The 25281-nt window shown below is 42.0% G+C and overlaps 1 protein-coding gene across 1 annotated transcript; it reads right to left on the bottom strand.

Moving 5' to 3' along the window:
• Window positions 1–2718: 2718 nt before the first annotated feature.
• Window positions 2719–23973, bottom strand: hsd17b12a (hydroxysteroid (17-beta) dehydrogenase 12a). The gene is made up of 11 exons (XM_054777305.1): window positions 23658–23973; window positions 10967–11013; window positions 9363–9438; window positions 8826–8933; window positions 8203–8267; window positions 8073–8117; window positions 7761–7795; window positions 5984–6065; window positions 5835–5900; window positions 5169–5318; window positions 2719–3666 (listed from the first exon to the last, which is right to left on the bottom strand). The coding sequence occupies exons 1-11, from the start codon at window positions 23833–23835 to the stop codon at window positions 3526–3528; spliced, it is 993 nt and encodes a 330-aa protein (XP_054633280.1). The 5' UTR covers window positions 23836–23973; the 3' UTR covers window positions 2719–3525.
• Window positions 23974–25281: the final 1308 nt, after the last annotated feature.

Below are 25281 nucleotides of genomic sequence, written 5' to 3'. Positions count from 1 at the left end.
CGGAACTTACATGCGGGTCATGAGTTCCGGATAAATCTTTTACCGCTACAAGTCAATAGAAGTTCTAAAACAAAGGTGAAAACCTTTCATGGACATTTACATTTCAATCCTACCCAAATGAACGGGACAGTATACAGGATGTGGTGATTCCAGATAACTTAAATGTTGGTTAAAACTTGTACTTGATGGTAGCGTTGGGCATATTGATCCAAGCATCAGCGTTATCGAAATCAAGGGTAGAATCAGGATTTAATCGATACCAGTGTGATTTGATAGATATTTGAGTTGTATATATGTATACAATATATATATATATATATATATAACCCACTTCCCTCACCCACCCCCCCATCTCCCCTGGTAGGGTGGCTGGTCTGTTCATCTCAAGCTCGGGTCCTCTACCAGAGGCCTGGGAGCTTGAGGGTCCTGCGCAGTATCTTAGCTGTTCCTAGGACTGTGCTCTTCTGGACGGAGATGTCTGATGTTGCGTTCACCTTCCGCCGTTGCGTTCACCTTCAAGCCTCTCTCCAGCTCTTCCTTGATCCCTTGGTATTTCTCTAGTTTCTTGTGTTCCTTTTTCCTGATATTGCCATCATTGATGATGGCTACATCGATCACAATGGCTGTCCTCTGCTGCTTATCCATGATCATGATGTCCGGTTGGTTGGCCACAACCATCTTATCAGCCTGTATTTGGAAGTCCCACAGGATCTTAGCCCTCTCATTTTCCACCACCTTGGGAGGTGTTTCCCATTGAGATCTAGGGGTCTCAAGTCCATATTCTGCACAGATGTTTCTGTAGACTATATCGGCTACTTGGTTATGGCGTTCCATGTATTCTTTTCCTGCCAGTATCTTACACTCTGCTATTAGGTGCTGGACTGTTTCAGGGGCCTCTTTGCACAGCCTGCACCTGGGATCCTGCCTGGTGTGGTAGATCTAGGCTTCTATTGCTCTGGTTCTCAAGGCCTGCTCCTGTGCTGCCATGATTAGCGCCTCTGTGATGGTTCCTCCAACTCCTTCTCTTACAGTTTATATATATATATATATATATATATATATATATATATATATATATATATATACCAGTTTGTACATTTGGATCCTAATGAGGTTTTAAGTAGAGCTACAATATGCAAAAACAAAAAGGGGGAGTGAGACAAAAAGCACTTTGAAAAAGTAATTCATTAAAAACAACAATTAAACTGAAATAGTCTGTTTATCAGCTGATCAAAAATTTAAGACCATTGCTCAAAAAATAATAAAAAACTTTCCAAACCAGAACAAAAAATGTTCTCAGTGGGATTCAGTAATGAGTAGCTCCACCGTTATTGTTCATCACTTCAAAAATTGGTTTGAGCATGCTTGATGCGAGTGTTTCCAGGAGGCTAGTGGGAACATTGCTCCAAGTGGTGAAGATGTCAACTGTCTGAAACTGATGGCCATTGTTATAAACTTCCCTTGCCATCCATCTCCAAATGTTCTCTATGGGATTTAAATGAGGGGAACATGCAGGATGGTCCAAAAGAGTGATGTTATTCTCCCTGAAGAAGTCCTTGGTGAAGCGAGCATTGTGAACTGCAGCGCTGTCCTGTTGAAAAACCCAGCTGTACCACACAGACGAGGGCCCTCAGTCATGACGGATGCCCGCTGCAACATCTGCATCCGTTTGACGACCCTGCACCACCTGAAGCTCCGGTGGTCCACTGAATGAAAAAGCACTCCAAGTCATGATGGACCCCCCCTCCACTGTGCCAGGTAGAAAACATCTCAGGTGGGATCTCCTTGTCATGCCAGTAACGTTGGAAGCCATCTGGACCGTCAAGGTTACATTTTTTCTCATCAGAATAAAACTTTTTTCCACCTTTCAATGTCCCGTGTGTCCCGTGTGGCGTTGAAGGACAGCAGGTCTTTGAATTCCTTTTTTGTTTTTTTTAAACCCTTTTCCCGCAGATGCCATCTGATGATTATTGCGCTGCAGTCAGCACCAGTAAAGGCCTTAATGTGGGTGGAAGACCGCCCTGTGTCTTGGACAGCCAATTGGATCCTCCAGGTCAGCGCAGGTGTGACTTTTTTGTTCCATAATGCTCAGGATCTTTCAAAAAATGTAGAATCACTGATTTACTGAGCCCAACCTCAGCAGCAATGGCACGCTGCGAGAGGCCTTGCTTATGCAGCTCGACAATCCGACCATGTTCAAAAAGAGAAAGCTTCTTAGCTTTAGCCATCAGGAGGGCATGACAGCGTGAATGCCTGACAGAAAATGAAACTTTTGAGCAGATTTTGGCTTTTATAGCCTGTGGTCTTTTGATCAGCTGATAGACTACCTATTTCAGCTTGTTGTTTTCAATAAATGACTTTTTCAAAGTGTTTTTAGTCTCACTCCCCCTTCTTGTTTTTGCATATTGTAGCTCTACTTAATACCCCATTAAGATCCAAATGTACAAAATGCAAATTCTAGCAATTTTTCAACTGGTCTTAAGATTTTGATGAGGAGTGCATATTTTTTGTTTGCCTAAAATATTTGATCTGTGTTTTGAGATACTAATCATGATCAACAAATTCAATGTAAAATAAAAAAATCTTTCAAAAGATATTGATCTTTTAAAGTAAACTCAAAGTGCATCAATGACAATATGTAAAGTGTTCCTATTTTTTACCTAGAAATACAGCTAGTATTTGCCATGATAATATCAGGCAGTGAATGAAACACCCACATAGTTGAATGTCTTTTTTATTAGCAAAAAAGTAGAAAAAAAGCTGGAATGTAAAGTCAACAGTGCATAATACATTTAAAAAAAAAAAAAAAAGACAGCTTAGACTCGAGGCACTGGTCAGTACATTTCATACGCTGAACTGGGACGTGCTCATCATTAACATGACAAGAATCAGTGGCACCATCACTTTGAGGCCAATATTCACACACTGTATATAACATGAACTTTCAAGTGATAATTGGAATAACACAAAAGGCAACTGTGTCATCATTCCAGCATCAATCTCTGCAAAAAGGCACTCTTGTTTAGCCTGTCTAACCTTTATACGTTGGTGCGGCAGCATTGTTACAGAAACAGTGTCTTGACCGATACACCTACACAAAGTTAACCTGGCAGCTCACTGCTGTGTAAACAGGACTAGTCGTAAAGATAAGGGTGTGTCTTGTGTGTTTATACAAATATAAAATAAATAATTTTACATATACTGTTCCTATCTATTTATAAAAACCCACCACCATTTTCCACTGCTTACAACAGCAGGGTTAACAAACCACTCTATTTTTTTTTCTTTTTGGTTGTACTAACATCCACCATCAGTGTCAAGTAACAGGTCCTTTGGCGCGAGCAGCAAACTTCAGCCCCCACTGTCCTCTGCCTAATTTCCAATAGGGAGGTTTCCATTTTTAATACACGTCTCACACACGCACACACACACACACACGCAGGTCAGTTCTCAATGTTACATATACACACACACACACAAACATCTCACTCCCTTCCTTCAACACTGCATTGGGTCACAATATTCTTATTCCGACTTCAAACTGGTTCCGTTCCTCTGCTCCCGCAGCTTCCTCCTCTGCAGGTATCCCGTACGCTGGAGGCGGTTCATTCTGGCACCCAGGAAGATGACGATGCTGATTGGCACCAGCCTGGTGGTCACCCACCCCTGACACCAGGATGAAAGGAAGACATTGATAGATTGTATTTATGGGGGAGAAAAAAAAGCACCCATTTCTGCTTTTTCCTCTCTAAAAATATTTTATGAAGAACACACATGATTCATCTCACAATAATATATACGTAAATAAGTGATAATAAAGTATAAAATGCACAGCGTACACGTACAGAGTAACACCACAACATAGGTGTAAGATGGCAGTGCCTTGTGTGGCTACAGCAGCACAAGCTTCAACAGTCAACTTTCTTAAAATTCAGCCTGAAAACTTGCAGCGAGGTGAACACAAGTTTATGTATGATCGGAAATCGTTACTAGTTTTGGCTGGGCCGTGACTGAGATTCCATCTGTTCCATCGATCATCTTTCATTATCATTCATTAGTGGCAAGTACCTATACACTTTACAATGTAAAATGCCTTTAATAAGCGTGCGATGGATTTTATGGGGCTTAAGGCTGCATTGAGCTTGTTAGCTTCCTTCGTCGCGAGTGAACAATGGCAATTAAAGAGACGGGGAGGGTTGTGGAGCTGAATCTAATGAAATATTTAGGCATTTTTATTGCAAATGCTGGATTGAATTCGAAGGAGAAGGTCAACGTCAAGGTAGCAGGAGATTAGCTACGTGTTATTAGAGGGTCAAAGACTTTGTCTCAATTGTGTTTTTTCACTGTCGTTATAGCAGGACTGTACTGTACTGCTTCTCACACTGTATATTTTTCGGTTTCAACCTTTTATATTTCTTCTTGTGTCACTATCTTACTGGCATTCATTGAGGGAAGCAAAAGAATTATTTTGTTTCCTTACTGTGCATATGACAAATGTTATCTTAGCATACATGTACATTGCAGGCATTGCTCGATGAACACAGATACGTTTTTTGTAGGGGTGTCATGAGACAATCAGTCCACGAGATGAGACGATACACGAGATTGGGTCTATGAGAACGAGCCGAGCCGAGATTTTAACCTTACTTTTAAGAAAAGCACAATGAAAAAAAAATATAACAAATAAATTACTATATTGCAATCTACTCATTTAATTTCTACTATGTTACCTTGCATCGCTCTTCCCGAAGCTAAAGTCTTCTGCACTCTGTATATACCGGCCCCGCCTCCACCCACTGAGCAAAGAGACAGTATGACTGACAAAAAGGGTTCACTCCGTTCATGCCGTTGTTCTATGGCCCAAACACGCCAAGGTGCTGAAACTAATGCACAGAGTGAACTGTCTTCCTGCCTGTTTGGAGGCGGGAGATGAAGAAAACAGACACACATGCACATGAAATCCTTTGAGCTCATTTCATTTATTGTGTGATTATTTATTTTTGTCCCACATTTTAAATCTTGCGAGATCTCGTGACACCCCAAGTTATTTGTGGTAAATGAATAATCATTTTCCGACCAACTGAGTGAAAGTCGATAATTTCTCGCACGGCGCAGTGTTTGAGAGTTACTGCTGTTGACACCAGCTTTTCGTGGCGTGCAGCTCTTACCATGACGGCGTGGGGAAAGTATCCGTTAGTCTGACTCTGCAGGCCCACAGTATTGAGCTCGGCGGCCACGTAGCGCTCCGGGGTGGGCTTGTCCAGGGTGGGCTTCCTGATGCGGGTCATCTTAGTGACCACAAAGAAGGGCAGCACGCTCTGTGGGACGACAACAGCAAGCGTCATCTTGCAGCTCATCTAATTCTCATTAAGCATCATTTCTGCAGTGATAAATGAGCACTTTCTGTGTATTATGTAAATGGTCACGCGTGATTTGTGGGTTTTGAGAAGGATAGGTGAAAGGTTTGGGGTTGGGAGCTACCAGAGGTGAAATTGTCATATTCTTGCCTACCACCAGGTGGCATAAGAGCAACTAAAGTCGTCATTACAGCAGAACAAGTGCCTTAACATTGTTCATCATCAGTGTGTGATACATCACTTATGACAATAATAGCCACCATGATTTTGTAACCGAGTCGTCACGCATCATACTCATTTGTATGCACTTTCGGTGCAGAACGAATGTGGAAAATAAACAGGCAATGAAATATGACAGTATCCCCCTGATGTGGTGGAAAAAGCCTGTCAATCAAAGCACGACAGGCAGTTTGGTAGGCAGAGGGGAAAGGGTAAGCCGGCACTGCCATCAAGCGGCAAACTGACACAAAGACTCACCTGGATGATGATACCCTGACGCCTGTACTCCTCTTGGAGGCCGCGGGAGAAGAAATCCACAAAGGCCTGGTGGTGGAAAAAATGAGACGTAAAACAACCGTAGCTGAAGAAAAATGACACAGTCATGGTTCCGGAGGTGAGACATGTACCTTTGTGGCGGAGTAAACGGTGAGCAGAGGGACGGGGTACATGCCACTGGCAGACGATATGTTCAAGATGACACCTTTGGATCTGAAACAGCATGAAGTGGACTAAGGGCAGTGGTCTCCAACATTTTTTTCTTTGTGAGAGCTACTTTCACAAGATGAAAAACTGCCAAGAGCTACTCATTTATTGTTATGGCTTATTTCAACATAAACGAACCGAATATGCTTGTTTTACCAGAACATCAACAAAATGCTGGGATCCACAACTCACATTTTGTATTTCAGAATGCATTTCTTTTTTTCGTGTTCTCACATTATTAACTGAAAACCTGAACGAAAAGCAGGCTTGTGGGCGCCTCATGTGGGCGTCGGGGGGCTACCTGGTTTCAAAATAATTTCAAATTTCAAAATAAAATGTTTTTTGTCCAACCACATCACGGCGAGTGGCAGTTTGTGCAATCGGCAGCGTGCGCTCTGACAAAAGTATCAGTAAATGGCCTTCAATACCATATTTCATTTTACAAAATACTAAAATGATTTGTCCCTTTGGGTCCCGACTTTAACTTAGATTTGGAATTTCCTCTTGTGGGACTAATAAAAGGCTTATATCTCATCCTTAACAAATGACAAAAATGTATTATGGAAATGTTAAAATGTATTTTAATAACTACGTGGCACATGATTGTGTGTATTGGATGAGAAAAATGAGAGGAAAAGAGGAATAGTATCAAAGGATTTGTCCTGGTGATTCATTTTAATTCATTATTTAATGACTTTAATAAAGAATTCATTTAAGTATTTCATTATCGCACAATTTAAAAAATTACTTTAAATAATTTAAATATATTAAAACCTTTTATGTAGCACTTTTGAATTAAAAAAAAAGTAAAGTGGCGTTATAAATCAAATCTATAATAATTATTTTTTATCATTATTATTGTAAATATAACTTGGCTGTCCTTTTGAATGCTGACTTCAGTTTTAATTAACAACAAAAATTCTGTCTAAAAGTGTAAAACTGTATTATAATTACTAAAAGTGGCGATAAGATGCAGCAACAGATTGCATGTATTGGAACACAAACATCTGCCAAGGCAACCCATGAAAAAAGGCATGTTATCAAAACATTTGTCCTGGTGATGCATTTTTTAATTGCCATTTAATGAGCAGCTGAAATATTTCATTATAACACAAAAAGTATTTTAAATTCTCTTTTATGAGCCACTTTCAGATAGTTTTTTTAATGTAAAATGTTTATTATTATCAACGAAAATCATTTGTTCTCAGGATGCAGTTTCAGGTGTTGTCTATGATCTATTTTTGGTTCAAATCCCATCAACAGTTTTGTGTGGGAACCCTGCGTCTATACACACACACACACACACACACACACACACACACACACACACACACACAAATAACGCACACAGAGAACAGCAGAGTGCGTTGCCATGGCAGCCTGTTGCTGGAGTGATGTAGTCGAGAGACGCTCCGGCCTCACACGGCTCCAAAATGTGCCTGCGCCGCCATTGGCCGACGGCGGTCACATGGGAGCGGCTGGGCCAATCGGGCCGGGGTAGGGGGGAGCACTTTGTGTGAATTGAAAGCTTGTCAGCGTTTGTGAACAAAAAAGCAGGAGGAAGAGGAGGCTGCCATGGCAGGGAAGACACACTGAGGGTTTCCAGCATCCCTCACATATTTAACACCGCGATTAAGCTGGTTATTTACTGCAAAAATCTGATCTATGATGGTAAAAAAAACAAAAAACCCTCAAACTCACCTCTCAGCCATTCTTGGCAGCACCAGCCGGGTCATCTGAAAGAAAGCACAAAAATCTCACTTAAACGTCATCACGCAAACACACAACGGAAAGTCAGCAATGGTGGAGAGGAGTTAAGATGAAAAGTAAGAAAGTGGAAGAGGCAGAGAGCCAAAGCAGGGAGCGTTGCGTGGGTGGCGGGTGCAGACAGCGTTGGTGTTGTCCACCGTTGCTTGGGGAACCAGTGAGACACTGCAGGTAGCGCAGCGGCAGGAGCTACCTTCATCGCCTTATTGATTGCAAAGTTTGTGTGCCACTCCGTGAACATCTTACCTGGCACACTGATGTCATGTTGACATTGATCATATTTGTGATGAACTGAAACACACGTGCAAACAAATCATAAAAAAAGGGCTTTTTTTGTAGGAAAAACAGATAAATTGACAAAAGTAGGGACACTCACGTTGTCTAGATCTGGAATATGCAGGTAGTACTCAGGGTAGGGATAGGACACTCCAACGTTGTTGACTGAAATAAAGAAGAAATAAATAAGAAGCTAGCAAGCGCTACAAGTGAATTACATGTCCACAAGGGGGCAGCAAAGCAAACAAGACAGAAGCTATTCAGCCACACCTTGCAACCAGGAGAGCAAAAAGATGCAAATGGATCCTTAAAATAGAAGAAGGGCATGTCCAAACAAAAAAAAAAAAAATTATTTTTTTTAGGCCTTGAAATGTTTTGGTTCATATATGGTGTGATGTCTCTATAAGCAGGGGTGTCTGAAGTGCAGTGAGCAAAGCGGTACAATGTCAAGAGAAAAAACTAAAAGTTATAACACCACTGAGCTTGTCTTGAAATATTTACACATTTTTGTGTCCCAAAAGCCAGGACACAAAAAAATGCACGTTGTCAACATTCTATTCAAATGGAACATTAACAAAAAGCATCAATTGTGATGCAAAGATTGATGCGCTTTGTGAGATTCACGCCACAGTTTCTTTGCGTGCACACTTGAGGGACACCCCCACACATGTCATTTGTCTGTTAGGACCAAACCGACAGGATGGTTTCAAGATCAGTTCTTACCCAGGACACCAATCTCCAGAGCTGCCAGTCCCGCCTCGATGGTGGGGTAGATGTTGGTCTTTCCGAAGTCGACTGCAATGGTTTTAGTCTCCACTCCAAACTGCTTCTCTGTGAGGACAAAGAGGCCCCCCCAAAAAAGAATGTATTCTATGTGGAATTGATTCATGTGTCACAAAAAAACAAAAAAAAACTCCACAAAAAACAACAACCCCTTAGTTTGAAATCCAACTGTCGATGCAGAATTAAACTGTAGAGGGCGCTGCATACCAACAAATTAGCGGGAGGACTCGCGCTTTTAGGTGCGTGTTGGGGGGAATGAGTTGATGATGTGACATTAATAATTAGAAGGCAACAAAAAGAACTGTGATTAACAAAGCTGTGGCTGCCAGATTGGAGACGTAAATCGGGATTGCCAGGTAGAGAGACATTTGAGGACAGCAAGTTCTCCTGGTTATGTGTCTTTCTTTTGGTTTGCTTTGCTTTAATTGTCTTTCTTTTGTACACCCCCCCCCGACCCACACACACACACACACTTACCAAGTGACCTGGCCACGTCGTCCAACTTGTCCTGGGAGCGGCTGATCAACGCTATAGCAAACCCTCGACGAGCAAGCTGGACATAAAACCATCACATTAGTGCCATTTCTCACTCTTTAAAATAAATAAACAAACAATACGATTTTTAATAAAATTACATATTTCTTTAAAAACAATATATTTAATATAAATATTTATAATAAATATAAAATCAATATCTATTCATGTATATACAATATTTTTTATATTTAAAAATATAATAAAATAATATAACTGTTATTAACTTGATTTTTGAACTTGAACTTTTTTCCCCAGGTAGAAAGGTATTACAGTATAATTAATAACAAAAATAATCATATAGTATCAAAATATCAAAACACTCTAATATTAACAATATTATTAGTATTTAGCAGCAGCAGTAGTAGTAGTAGTAGTAGTAGTAGTACAACACTACAATAATACCATTAAAATAACAGTGTATATATATATACATACATATACATATATATACATACATATATATACATACATATATATATACATACATACATATATATATATACATACACATACATATACATACATACATACATACAAACAAAATATAACAATCTTTTTTTTTAATTATTATTATTATTATTATTATTATTATTAATAATAATAATAATAATAATAATAATCAGGAGAAGAGATCATGTTTCACCCGCTTTAGCATCACTGCACTGGTTACCTGTAAAATTTAGAATTGAGTTTAAAATTCTCCTTCTTGCATATAAAGCACGACACAGTCAGGCACCAGTATATCTTAAAAGAGCTCCTAGAACCCTAACAACCCAGCAGAACACTGCACTCCCAGAATTTACAATTACTTGACTCAAAACCCACCTTTTTGCAAAAGAGTATAGTTAGAAGTGACCCCTGATGGGCTGATATGTGTTGGAGACACTCCTCTATGTTCCTTGGCCTAAGACTAAGACGTCTGGCTTGACCTACCATCTATCCTCCTACTCTACATTTCTTATCTCAACCCAACCGGTCAAGACAGACTGTCCAAGGTTTCCTCCCCAGAGGGAGTTTTTCCTTGCCTCCGTCGCCAGGTGCTTGCTCATGTGGGGGTTCAGTTGGTTCTCTTTTTCATTTATGAGTGTGAGTTTCATGTGTAAAGTTCCATGAGATAGCTGTTGTTGTGATTTGGTGCTGTATGAATACATTTATTTATTTATTAAAAAAACATTAAAAGTTTAAATTAGGGGCTTAAGTTCTTCAATGGATTCATATTGATTGGAAACAACTAATTGGAGTCTAGAGAAGGCATATAGTTGTGCTACTACTCAAGTAGCTTTTAGGAAGGTACCACTGCTACACATATTTAGCGTGTTTAGGGGCAAAACATGACATGTTTTTGACTTTGTTGGAGTCCCGGGGAGGAAACAAAGCGGCATATAAATAGTGTGGCCACGTGAATTTATGAATCATTGTTTCCCCCTATATGAGTGCCTCTCTCCCCTGCCGTGGCCTATGAGTTTTGCATGCATGACTCACGTGCTCTCTTTGCAAAAAAAGCAGCATATTATACTATAAAAAGCCGTTTCCAGGAGACTCACCTCCTCCGCGTAGGATTTCCCGATCCCATCAGTGGCTCCCGTCACAACTGGAGAGAAGAAGAGGAAAAAGGTCAGCCAAGGGTTTGTCCACAACAGGAATACACACACACACAAAACTGTATGGAACCAGTTAATTAGAAAATATTGAATAACAGGATATTGCTGTTCAAAGTCCATTTTTAGGGTAAAATAATGCAATAATGGCCAGATGATTTTTAAAATAAAGCTGATGTACTATTTTCTGTTCTTATTCTACAGGTTGTGTCATTTTTAAAAGACATTTAAAACACTTTTTTCAATAAACTTCTGGTTCGCTGTGCCTTCAAGCTGTAAAGTCTGCGTAACCCTGCCAGCAAGACAGCCAACGGGTGTTGCAGCTTGCACGTTTGTTTGTGTTGCAATCGAGCAAAGATGACACACTTGATACACTTTTGTGTCACAGGTGTGACCACTCCCATCGGTCATCACTGCTGCCCAAAAAAGGTCAAACTCAGCCGACACGGCAGTCCCACATGGGACGCCACACCCAGCCATGGGATTCACTATGGGAACAGTGCAACACAGGTTCCCCATGACACAATCCAGATAGTGTACATAAGAAGCTCTGGTGTCATCACATTGGACGGGTGGAGCTTTTCAAAGCTTAGCGGTAACAAAAGAGGCGAGCCGGACGACGATCGCTTCGCTCTCGTAAAGTCAACGATACTTGACGTGGACTCGAAATGAACCCTGACAGGATTGGAAAGGCGAGGCGGAGCAAAAAAGGGCAGGACCAACTCGACCAGGTGCTTGTCGGCTGCTTGTTGCGGGGCAGAATTCTTGGGGTGAGGGGATTTATGGCAGCTATGCCGTAGGAAGAAATAGAAAGGCCAGGGAGAGCTGGCATTGCATTTTAACCGATAAGAGGCCAGAACACTTACAATGTCCAAAAATGGTCCCTATACAGCTTTGTGCTTGACTTAAACTCATGAAGTCCCGATAGGACACATGATGGTCATGTGAAAGTCATTTGACTATTCAAGGATATATCAAAAGACAATTATAATGCTTTAATATTGTATTACTTTACACCCTAAAACTGTTTTTACTGTAATTCTTCAATGGATTCATGTAAAGCAAGCTAGGAAAATATCACTTTTTCGCCTTAATCTTGCTATGGCAAGCTTGACGTGATGTATTTGTCACAATAGCGAGCATGCTAATAATCCACTCAAATGTTGCTGTGATTTTGGATCAATATACTGTACCAGTCAAACGTTTGGACACATGTTCTCCTTGAATAACATGAGAAAGTGTCTCAATACTTGGTTTTGTATTTTCGTTGTAGTACACAAGTGTCAAATTCAAATATTTTCAAACAATAAATACATTTACCATGAACATGTAACAGTGCACATCTTTGACATGAATTCAAAGTATTTAAAAAAAAAAAAACATTAAAAATGTCTGTGTTCCACTTGGTCTGTGGTATATCCCCCAGCTTGTTATGGCTTAAATATACAGTACGATTTACACATTTTACCCCCCCCACTGTGCCAGCTACTGGATGTGGCGGGGCACTGCCCCTAATGCAAAACCAAGTCAAGCTTGCAGGGGGCTCCTCAATCCCCAGTCCTAAATTGAGGTAGAAAGTAACAAAAGGGAAGGCTGCATGGCGGAAAATATACGTGCAAGCCAACCAAAGGATACAATGTTGGTGGCTTGATGGACGATGAATAGAAACAGAGGACACAAGGAGAGGAGAAGATGAGGGAGGGGAGGGAGTGATGACGAACATGCGGGAGGAGAAGTGGGGTTGGGAGGGATCCTGGGGCGGCTAAATATAGAACTGGAGCGAAGCAGGAGAACGAGTGTGTGAAGGAGAAACAGAATGGGGATGGGAGGACGGAAGAGGAGAAGGATGGAGGAGAGGAAGGAGAGCGGGAGGAGCACAAAGTCAAAAAGTGAAAAAGGAGAAGCAGAATTTATTTTTAAACCTCCCCCTGATGTTAAGAATGAAAGCATCCCACGCAGAAAAGCCTCAATGGGCGCGGACCGTACCATTCTCCACACAGGTGGAGGAATAACGTGCTCGAGGGAGACCATCCAAGAAAGGCCATGCTCAGTCAGAGAACAACGTTTAGTGTTGAGGTTTCCCATTTTCCCCTCACACGACAACGTACATGACGGCCATTTCCAGTATTTTGGGTCACGTGTTTACGCAGTGACAACCAAGTAAAAGCACATAAGATGAAAAGGTGCCACGCTAGACTGCATATGGACCCGCCCATCGGCAAAGAAAGCTCCACAGTACAGAAAAAGACTGGAAAGGACACATACCTACAAACCTAAAAGGATGCAAAAGACAAAGCTTAATGTTATTGGTGACAAAGTGTATTAGAATTACTAGAGCTGCAACAATTACATCGATGAATTGAAGGCGAGGTTAATCGATTATCCAATTAATCAACACATATTTTGGTATTCGATTAATCTTTTTTTTATTACAGTACATATAAAAAGAAAGTGTAAATATGCGTTTTAGGAAAAACAAGATATTTTAAAACACATCAGCGTTGACTCTGGAAAACAGCGATCGATCAACATTCTTGCCTCTTTTCTGATATGTTGCAGACCAAACCACGAACCGTTTGTGGCTCATATCGATTTGGTCTACCCGATTACGCAATGGGAAACAAGCTTCAGATGAATTAGTTGCAGCCTCATGAGTATCACAATTTAAAAACTTTTGGTCTTTACATTGCTCCCCCCACCCTCCCATTTTTGCTGTTTGGTAAGAAAATAATAAAAAGTTGCTTTATTGTATTCCTGCAATTAGGGATGGGGCCGATCCAATCCAGTAATCGTATCAGGTTTCAATACCAGCGTAATTTATGCACCGGAAATTGCCGATACCCCCTGCAGAGATTTCCGATCCTTGAGCCACGTCTGTGCTTTAATGTCGTCAGCAAACGTAGTCAAAGATGATCAGCGAGCGTAGACGCTTTCTCGGCCGCACAAAACAGTTGGATATCTACACAACACCAAACTTCTTGTCACCACAGTATCATACTTGCTTTATTACAGCCTCATATCGAATATAAAATCAACAATAATGATAATGTAGCGACCCACAAGTTATGTGCAATGTTAAGAGTTCTGTGTTGCTCGACTGTGAAGCCATGAACATGTCACGTACTTTGTGTGTGTGTGTGTGTGTGTGTGTGTGTGTGTGTGTGTGTGTGTGAAGACAGATACGGTCACTGATATTCTTAGCTGCATTTGTTGATATTCTTTTGGCACGGTTCCATATGAAAGCAAACAGAGGTCCGTTATCGGAATTGAACGGGTATCCAAAGTCAGGCACCGGGATCAGATCGGAAGCGAAAAAATGTGGATCGGTGCATCCCTGCCTACACCCCTGTTCTGATAAATCAAATTGAGATGTGCAGTTGTGCCTAATGTTGTGGCTTCTGAATTGAAAGCAAGCCCAAAAATCACTGCTGGATTCACTGTATGCATTCCCCCCCCCCCACCTTTCATGTGTGTGCAAACATGTTGTTCGCCAACGTGCACGTATGCACGTATGCAGCATCAGACCTGACAGAGCACGTGCATAAACGCATGTCAAGTATGTGAGAGTTTGGAGGAGGGGGGTGTGACAGGATAAGATTTACGACATGCAAAACCAGCATGTCCCTTCTTCATCTTGTTCACTTGAGCCTCTTGGTGCTTTGCTTTTTCGTGAGGTGGACTTTGTCCCACTACCACTGATGACAGAGCAGAAATGAGACCAGAATTGCAAGATGTAGCCATTGTAGCAGTAGCTTGCTGCTCGGTACAAAATGACAAAAGAGAATGACTAAATGGGACTTAAAGAATGGGACGTACACTAAAAATATTTAGTCGTAAGTCAGGGGCGTCCAAACTTTTTACGTACGATAATTTCTTATCTTAACATACGCAGATGATACGGTACTGCTCGCTGGAAATGAAAACATAGTGGATACCATCAACAATAAGGGAAAAGTATATGGAATTAATAATAATAATAATAATAATAATAATAATAATAATAATAATAATAATAATATGGAACTGAAACTTTGACAATAACTAAATCAACTGCAAACAGATTGGAAACTTGAGATGTGGTGTGCACGTAAAATAGTAAAAAAGGTATCATGGAAAGAAAGAAAAACCAACAAAGTACCTAACAATGGCAACTCAACAGAGAAACCTTTAGAAGGATTTTATGGAGAGGAAAAACATGTTCTTAGGTCAAACAATCAGACACCGCCTATTTCGAACTCACCTCCTAGAAGGAAACCGAGGGAAAGAGGAAAAGAGGGAGACTAAGATGGAAATGGATTGATATCACATGGAAAAACAAATGCTATCAGAACTGCGAATTAGCAGCTAAAAACCGGTGCTACTGGCAAACCATGACCACCCAACCTTCAGCGAGAGGATGGTACTAAATGATGATAAAAAAAGTCCCATTTTCAAAATGATGTACACATTATAAATAACGTGTGCACAACAAGAACAAGAACTTTTGTTTTTAATGGTGATTTTCCACTTTGCATTCAGCTACCGAGCCCCCCCTCCTCCCCAGGCAAGATGGTGTCCACCCACAACCCCCCCATACTCATCTCCATATCCTCCTGCTGTACTTATGAATGACAACTCTCCTCCCAGTCGTTATATAATAGCACCATTCTTTCAATAAACCGTGTGTGTGTGCGCGCGCGCGTGTGCGTGTTTAAGCTGCCACGCCGCAGCGCTACACGAGCGCCGCATGTGCACGTATACCAACAACGATGAAAGCATCGGTTCATATCTAGCCACAGCATTAGGTACACCTGTACCAGCTAATGCCCAACAAGAATCATACATTCCCTTCATCACTATACAATCATAATCTACTGTGTAGCCAACATTTATTTATCAATTGGGAATATTTACTTATTTTAGCTTACGGTACATTATTTTATCATCAATTCATTTCATCCTTGTTTGATTATTTATCTTTGTTAAAATACTTATTTGCTTATTAGTATTTTTTTGCCCAACACTCTTTTCCTCCTCCTCCCCCCACCACAGATAAAAGGACAGCAACATGTGTGTAATATTTTGTAGATTTTTTTTTTTTTTTTTTTTTTTTTTTTTTTATAGGGAGAGCTGTCAGTGCGATGCTGCAAACGGCAATCCCAAGAAGAAACATGCACGCCTCTCTGACGGTGTCAATCATCTTTGGAATGTTACACGGCACAGGTGTGCCTAATAAAGTGGCTGTCATTCAGCAACAGTGGGCCCTGCAAACTTATCCCTGCTTTGATGACGCACATCACGTCCGGGAGGTACTGATATCCCCCAGTCTTTTGTCCCTTGTGGTGCCCTGCCCCCCCCCGGAGACCCTCAAACCACCCCCACCCGTTCACTACAGCCGCACGCTAAAAAAAGCAGCAGGAGGAGTAAAAATAGCAGCGAGCCTGCACTGCCTCGTCTAGGAGCCGACACCCCCCCCCCCCCCCCCCCCGCCTCCTTGCATGCTTGCCTGCTGCAGCACCTGAATACCAACAAGATTACCCCCCCATCATCATCATCATCATCATCATCATCACCACGACAACCAGGCTGCAGCATCCTCAGCGCGATACATGCTGGGAAGCAACACTAGCAGTTTTTATTTAAAACATATGACACCCCCTCCCCCAATATCATAGTGAAAAAGACGGCGTGTTCTTCCTGTGCAAAAAAAAGCCAACTTTTAAAGAGACAAGAGCACCAAATCCTCCATTAAGATTCGCAGTGAGGAGAGACTGCAGTCCTCGTATGCCCCGCTCTTCTTACGTACTCTTATGTAATCTGTCGCACCCCGAGCTCGCCTATCACCGAGCAGACACTCCCACATTTTGGGGGGGGGGGGAGGGAAGGGGAAAAAAAGGGGCACACACACACACACTTTAAATAGCAAGAAAGAAAGTCACATGGGTGATGTAAAAGTCGACAAAAATAAAGCTTGTTGGGGGAGGAAAGCGAGTGTGTGTATGTGTGTGTGTGTGTGGGGGGGGGGGGGGGGGGGGGGCTGCAAAGAGGCAGGGACTTGCGCTTCAGAGCATCCATACATAGATCCGTGTCTATATTTGGATATGCAGCAAAAAATAGCTCGCGCTCACATCCTACTCAGGCATGTTTTTAAAAGTAGATAAAGTTACTTTTCTAACTACGCTCACATGAAGATGAGCTGATTGATTCTTCAGGAAACTTGGAGAACGCGCTCACTTCACTACAAAATGCTGTGTCCCAATACTTTGAGTGCATAAGTGTATTTACGCCTACTTTGACAAAACGCAGTACACTTTCAGTACCCCAATGTTGCACCGCAAACACTCAAAATGGTGAGTGTGCAGTGATGGATACTTACCACCCTCACTAATCGTCACCTTGGCTGCGTAGCGGAATGAAAAAGCGATGATGCAATTGCTGTCTCATTTAAAGCGGGGAAAAAAAAAAAAAGTCATAACAAATGCATTTTTTATTATTAAGTGAGGGGAAAGAGATGGCATTTTTGTGTACGATCCAAATGTTGATGGTAATGCTCTATTGGGTGGTTGCAATTAACCATTATAAAGGAGAGAAGAAGGAGGACGAGGAGGAGAAAAAAAAGAAGCGGGTAACTATTGTGAACATATTTTTCAGTAAGTGCGCATAGACAGTAACAGATTTGGGACAGGACTACACCGTCAAAATTTGCACACTCAAGAACTAAGTACACAGAGTACACAGTGCAGTATACTTATGGGAGTGTAATGACGGAAGTATTCCATTTAGCACTCACAGCCCTGGACACTTAACACCCTCAATGGTCGCCATCTTGTCGACATAGCAGAAAGGGAGGGACTAACATGAGTGGTTGCAATTCACCATTAAAAAAGGAGAGAAGAAGAAGAAGCGGGCAAATGTAGCTATCATTTCTGGTTAGTACACAACGAAAGTAATGAATTTGGGACAGTACTACACTGTCAAATTGGACTCAAACTCAGGAACTAAGTACACAGTATACATATTGAAGTGCACTGATGGAAGTATTCCATTTAGGGGACGTTCAAACTGGACCAGGGTGGACGTTACAATTCATTCTTCTTTGGCTCCCCCCCATGAAATGTTTTTTCATGTCACATTTAAAGCAGTAAGACTCCAGTATCGCCATACGCTAACTCACTTGTTAGCAAAGTTAACACTTTATACGTTTTAGACTGCTTCCTACTCGCCACAGCATACATGACAATGGCTAACTTCTTTTTTATACAGGTTCCACTGCATGACATTCTCTAGCAACATGAGCATCAAAGACAATATTTAGGAATAACTTGTGGGAATTTGAGAAAAAGAACATTATGATAACTAATACTAGATGATATCATGATTCATTTTTATACCGAATGGTGGTGAACTGCCAACAACTAACTCAAGTGTTGCATAAGCAGCAGCATAAATCATGCAGAGTTCATGCCAGGAGATAATTACAGTAATGTGATGACAACTTAGACAACGTCAGGGAGACAAGTGGAGCTCATCGCTTCTGTCAACTACTGTTCTGGAAAGTTGACCAAACTCCAAAGGGAGTGCGAGGACCAAGTGACACGTGAATCAGGCCAGCACATTTACTGTAGCATCAAATGCTCAGAAAGAAGCATCTAACAGTATCTTACTGCTTTGTGACTGAGGATGGGGCTGATCCAATCAATGATCAGTATATCAGGTTCCAATACCAGCGTAATTCACTCATCGGAAATTTCCAATACCACCTGCGGAGATTTCCAATCCATGAGCCATGTCTGTGCTTTAATGTTGTCAGCAAGCAAAGCCAGAAGAATATCAGCAAACGCAGCTGTCTCCACCCATGCACTGCAGTCGTCCTCCTCTCTTGCGCCGCAAACACACACCTGATGCATTCATGGCACCACAAACTCTACACAAAACCTCCGGTTCCCGACGATATCATACTTGCAGAGAGGAGTTTATTACAGCCTCATATAAAATCAACAACCATTATGATAACGTAGCGACAAGCGATGTTAAGCGTTCTGTGTTGTCTGACTGTCTGTGAAGCCTTGAATGCATCAAGCTGAGAGCTTGTGTGTTTTTTTGCACGGAGACAGTTACTCTCACTGACATTCATCTCGCTACAATTTCTGATATTCCTTTAGCATGGTTGCATATTAAAGCAAACACAAGGCTGGTATCAGAATCTGTAGATATCGGGATTGGCAAAAAACTGGATCGGTGCGCCCCTAATTGTGATGTCACTTTAACCTTTTTAAAAGACCGCGGTGCAGGGGGCAGCGTGGTTGCAACTGCTACGCTACGCTTGTATCGATATGCACATGCTATGCATCCACATAACCGGAAGAACGTCAGCTAAAATCTCCACCAAGCCCATTTTAGACAAACCGAAGACAATTGAAACCACAAGCACTTAAACGGGCAGATGCTGAAAACAAGCGAACCGTCAAAGACCAGCATATGTCATAACTAATTTCATAAACAAAAAGACTAATGCCACACATTTAGCACTGTTTGAAAGCTAACACTTCCAACGCCACAAGTATCAGTCCTCTACCGCTAAAACTCACTGAACAAGATTCATTTATTCTTATCCAGGAGGAAAGATATGTATTTTTTCACATTAAGGGTGCGTTTATACTTCACATCAAAAAAAAAAAAAAAGAGATACTTCGTGGTCACTTTGGTGCAGTTCTTCATACTTGTATTTTGGTCAGCAGATACAAATAATACTCAGTTAAGTAAATGCATAAAGTCAAATTTTTCAGGAAAATGTTTGGACACCCCTGCTGGAGACGTTTGTCTTCAAAAAAGACAACATGTCAACTTCCGGAGCGAGACAGCAACTGAGGAAATGATTAAGAAAAGTGAAACAATGTGAGGAAGATGAAGAAGACAGTGCGTGTGTGTGTGCGTGTGCGTGCGCGTGCGTTGAAAGGGAAGATACAGCAGTGGATTTTTTTCTTCTACCCAGCATTCCCGGCGCTGGCACGTGTCGCAGAGCGTGTTCCTCACATGAACAGTGGTGTTCTCGCTCACTCTCCACACGCACACACACACACGCACACACACAATGCACATTGACAAGAATTCATTCATTCATTCATTTGCGCATTCATTCACACTTTCTCTCATGTGAATGAATGCAGCCTGATGCTAGAATAGAAATGAGCAGAGCTTGTCTTATGACAAACAAGAGGCTAAATATTTACTCAGGCATCCTCCAAGTGATGAATGGCTCCATCTGTCTTACGTAACGCTGCTGTTTTCTCAATAGAGCCCAAACTTAAGAGAAGGAGGGGCCCGCACCCCCCTCAGAAAAACTCCCTTTGGTCTGATTTACTATGATGGACATTTACACACACACACACACACGCGCACAGGCAAGCAGCAGAGGAAGAAGAAACATTGCAGCCTTATATAACATGTATGATGCTGAACCCCCTAGCCATTATTCTACTCTACTACACTTAAAATAAATATCCACAAGGTTAAATCGCTATTAATATAACAACTAAATATGTACAACAAGGTTAAATTACTATTACTATAATACCTAAACTAAATATCTACAAGAATGTTATATACGGCTTTTCAACAAAACAGGAGTGTGTGAGCGTGCGTGTGTGTGTGTGTGTGAAAGAAACAGAGACACCGCCAGACAGAGATACGGCGACATAGAGACACAGAGGGAGAGAGCGCGTGTGCGTGTGCAGCTGGGGGAAGCCTCTTCGGCTCGTAATGCAATACCTCGGTCCTACCACTACGAGTCGCCTGTACTCAAAAAGGGAAGGCTCAGGGAAAATCCCTGCTGTTCCTTGCTGAGCTGCAGCAAAGAAGTGTAGCAATTCACTGGCAGCGGCAAACAAGTGTAGTGATTCACTAAGCGGAAACGCGCACACTTACAAAAGGTTTTACTGAGCACACTTGAACACAAAGACGTGCTGACAAACCAGTTTGACTTGCGTGTACGCCTTAAAAAGGCTGACGTTTGCAATCGACAGCTAATGACAAAACAATTGTGTAAGTGATGCAGGTTGCCGGCGTCAAGTCTGTGCATCACGTTAAGAATGTCTGAAGGCGTTAATGCAGAGAATGCGGTTTCACAGCCACATTCCCACTGCAGTACGCAGCGTGGAGGCCACCACCAGTTAGGTTCGGGGTCTTCGTTTTTTCCGGCTGTTGTGCAACACCTCAGACAGAAACGGCCTCAACTATTCATCTCAACAGGAAGAAGCGGTGAAAGAAGGTGGGGGCAGGGGCTTCACTTGACCTCTGCGACAAGTCACACCAGTGTCTCGACAGGACAAACCGGCGTGTCAGGTCCGACCGACTGAGACCAGAAAGCCCGTTGCAGCGCAGCAGACTTCCCCGCCTCCCACGTGCTTCTTGTCTGGGTCTCAACGGCTACGGTTTAGCCGGTGACTCCAAACCGGTTTCGGGGAGTGGCGTGCGAGCTTGACAAAAGTCCCAAAAGAGTGGGGGTGGTTAACGACCACAACCATGTATACAGCTGGGCAGGGAACCACGTATGGTCACCTAAGCAGGCGTAGAAACTGCAACCTTACTTTGGGCTGTTCACATTCTGACCTGAACTGAATCCAGTCCTGTTGTGGTATTATTTTCCCACATTCAGACATCCAAATCAACTCCAAGTGATGAGCCAGCGTTTTCTTTTGCACAATGTGAACACAAAGTGGTGTGAATTGCCACTGTACATACTGAATTCCAATTTGAAGTGGATCAGAGAAAGAAGTGGAACCCGGTTCGCATGAAATAATGCGAATGTTTTTGGTCATTTTTAGGTCATTTGCAAAACTCCCTTAAAGTGGACCAAAAAGGGAACATACCGCGTGTTTCTATTTGTTCACATGTAAATTAATTTGTAAATGGACCCAATTCTCTTTCTGGTCCATAATGAAAAGCAAGGTGAACCCAGTGCACTCTGTGTTCACATTGGACATCCAAAGTGGTGTAAATTGGTGCCGTACACACTGTATTTCAATTAGACCTCAAGTGGATCAGGAAAAAAAAAAAATAACTGTCCTGGTCCTGTTTCACATGGAATAACGTGAATGCTAAAATGGTCATTTTTGGCTCATTTGAAAAGCAGTCTTAGTGGACTGAAAAGGGAACAAACTGACAGAAAAGCCTGTTTATATTTGTTCACATGTGAATTCATTTGAAACCGGATCCAATTCTCTTTCTGGTCCATAAGTCTATGGAAGGCAAAGTGAATCCAGTGCGTTTTGTGTTCAAATTGGACATCACAAGTGGTGTGAATTGCCGCCGTACACATCGCATTCCATTTAGACCTCAAGTCGATCAATAAAAGGGATCCCGTTTCATGAAATCGCAGTGTGAATGTAATTTTTGATCATTTTGACCTCATTTGAAGAGGCACTGTAAGTGAAAGCCCCCTTAAAGTGGACCAAAAAGGGAACAAACTGACAGAAAAGCCTGTTTCTATTTGCTCACATTGTGAATGCATTTATAAGCGGAGCCAATTCTCTTTCTGGTCCACAAGTCAACACAAGACAAAGTGAATCCAGAGCGCTTCGTGTTCACATTGAGCATCACAAGTGAACTGAAATTATATTAGGATTGCAACAGAGTTTGGTGAAAATGCTGACTAATCACTTTAGCGTTCGTTTGAATGGTTGAAAGTATTTTATCGCTGATATAATGTGGAGGTCTTACTGTTCTGCTGTCCTGATTATAATAACTGATATTTACAAGTACTTTTAAAGCATAAATTCGGCACTTTCTGACCACTGTCGAGTTCTATATCAACATACTTAAACCTGATGGAGAAGAAACAGGTGACATCTCCTGGCCAATCAGAAAAAAGTAAGGTAGTCAAAACTACCGAGACAATGAAATGTCATTTGATGAATGTCCTTTATAAATAATATAAAAGTCCGGTAATGTAGTCCAACAATGTGCATCTTAATGACGATGATGAGTTCAAATGCAGTAGGAGAAAGAATAACTGTGTGTGTATGTGTGTGCGGTGTTCCTATAAGGCCAATGGATGACGAAGCGATGAACAAATGCATGACTCATCGATGTGCGCAACATCAGGGACATTAAAAAAAAATGCGCATTCGTCATCCAGCTCATTCATGCAATCGCTGCAATGAAATGGACACATTTTTAAAAACGTAACATATAAGATCACGGAGTTGCTTGTTTTTCCCTCAAAGACTAATAAAATAAGGAGGATGGTGGAGTCAAAGTGCGCACCATTTTCTCCCATGAAGAAGTGGGTCAAACCCTGGCACTCAGGAACCCAACAGCTTTACACTGCACAAAAGTGGCACATTCAAATTGGACTTATTTTGTCAAAAGAGTAACCACCATCCAAATGTAGGTCACGTTTTTAAAGCTGCGTTTGACTGTCGACCAACATGAGGACTTCATGGGGATCAAAAGTGAGCTATTGCCTGCGCAATTTGGCACCCGTTAATTGCATCGAATGCCCGTCATCTTGTCAGCCAGACGGCTTGCTTTACCTGCGTTACGAAACAACAGCAAACCTCCACAAACAAACACAATCATCTTCACAACCTCCCAAGTTTGAGAACATGAGGGTGCACCTGGCCTCACTCCTCTGTGTGCCTGTGTGTTTGGGACTCACCTGCCCACTTGCCCAGTTTGGGGGAGAGCAGCTGGCCGTTGCCCAGAACCCAGATGCTGAAGCCGGAGAGCAGCCGGTAAAGGAGCCACACCAGTAGAGCAGCCACTGTGAAGGCTCCTACCCAAAAGACAGGTACCTCGGCCCAGTGGAGCATGTCCTCTACGTCGGTCCACGTCATGGCGGCGGTGCTCGGTCTGTGTGAGAGTGCGTGTGTGCGTCAAAGTCGTCAATTTTCGGCAACGTGCTGTAATTTCCAAGCCACGACGTGAGAGAGTCGCTTTATAAGGAGGTTGTAGCATCACGCTCCTCCACCTTCCCCCTCCCAACACTTGCAGAGCCTGATTTGACGATGCTCCGCCTACCGGCCCTCGCGTGGCGACGCCTTCTCTGTGTCCATTGGCCGAGCACGCCGCCTGTCAAGCGCATCCACGCTGCTTTTTGGTGCTTTTGGACGTCAATCAAAAGTGCGCCGCTTTTCCCATTCACCAGGCGCTCCTGCGCGGAGGAGAGCGGGTCCCAAGGAGGCCGGGACGCGTCGCGATTGGGCCACCTCCCATCCGGAGCAGGCCATTGGCTGACGCGGGAACAGGTTAGTCGGTTTCAGTCCGGGTTACGAAACCCACCTGAGTCACTAGGGGAGAACGGTGATTGGCTGAAGTCACGTCAGTCAGCAATGATGCCAACTAATCACCCAGAAATGAGTCACTTAGTTAGTTAGTATGTACAGTATGTACAACATGTACAACACATGATGTACAATACATGGTGTCTAATAGATGACGATGGATGAAATCATGTACAACATGTACAACATGTACAACATGTACAGCAGTATCTATCTATCTATCTATCTATCTATCTATCTATCTATGAATTTAGCCTACCTCTCATTCAATCCATCTATGTGTCTATGAATCTATCTCTGTTTATCTACCTAGTAATCTACAGTATGCCGCAAAAGTGAGTACACCCGTCACATTATTTTCATGGTAAACGACACTTCGACACAATGTAAAGTAGTCCGTGTACAGCTTGGATAACATGTACATTTGCTGTCCCCTTAAAATTACAACTATACTGTAAATGTCAGGCTACAAAAAGTAAGTATTATGTTAAACTACAAAGTGGGCCTAATTCGCCATCTTTTCTCCCCGGGGTCATGTGACTCTTTAGTGTGACAAGAGCTTCGGTGTGACTGGGGAGCAGGTGTGTTAAATTTGGTGTTATGACTCAGTTCACCACGGCACTTCATGGCAAAGAGCTCACTGAGGGTGTGAAAAAAAATTGTTGTTCGACATAAATTTGTAAGCCAGGGCTTCTTGTATGTTGTACATGTATATCAGCGTGCAAGTTACAAGTCGACATGATCAATTGCTTACTATAAAACATACAGTACAACATATATATGTATATAATCTAACTCTAAACTTTGAAAGTACTAAACTAAATACTCATGTTTAGTATTTCACATTCACAGTTTCAAAGTTTACAGGTAATCAAAGCCGTTGATATCATTCACAAATGAGTGATATACAAGAAATGAAAATGATTACATAGTAATTATGACAATGCAGCCGAAGTCAAGGCAACGTATTAAAAAGGTTTCAGCAATGAGCAAATTTTT

The sequence above is a fragment of the Dunckerocampus dactyliophorus genome, chromosome 5 (assembly GCF_027744805.1).
Source record: "Dunckerocampus dactyliophorus isolate RoL2022-P2 chromosome 5, RoL_Ddac_1.1, whole genome shotgun sequence".
NCBI lineage: Eukaryota > Metazoa > Chordata > Actinopteri > Syngnathiformes > Syngnathidae > Dunckerocampus > Dunckerocampus dactyliophorus.
Note: the sequence above shows the minus strand (reverse complement) of the source record. Positions and strands in the feature narration are given on the sequence as shown.

Bases quoted from the DNA above. Each gene is read 5' to 3' on its own strand.
- hsd17b12a (XM_054777305.1), bottom strand. From the start codon at position 23,835: ATGACGTGGACCGACGTAGAGGACATGCTCCACTGGGCCGAGGTACCT. The intron at 6,066-7,760 runs GTGAGTTTGAGG...ATGCTGTTTCAG, and splicing joins CTGCCAAGAATGGCTGAGAG to ATCCAAAGGTGTCATCTTGA. The intron at 5,319-5,834 runs GTGAGTCTTTGT...GTCGTCCCACAG, and splicing joins GTCAGGGTATCATCATCCAG to AGCGTGCTGCCCTTCTTTGT.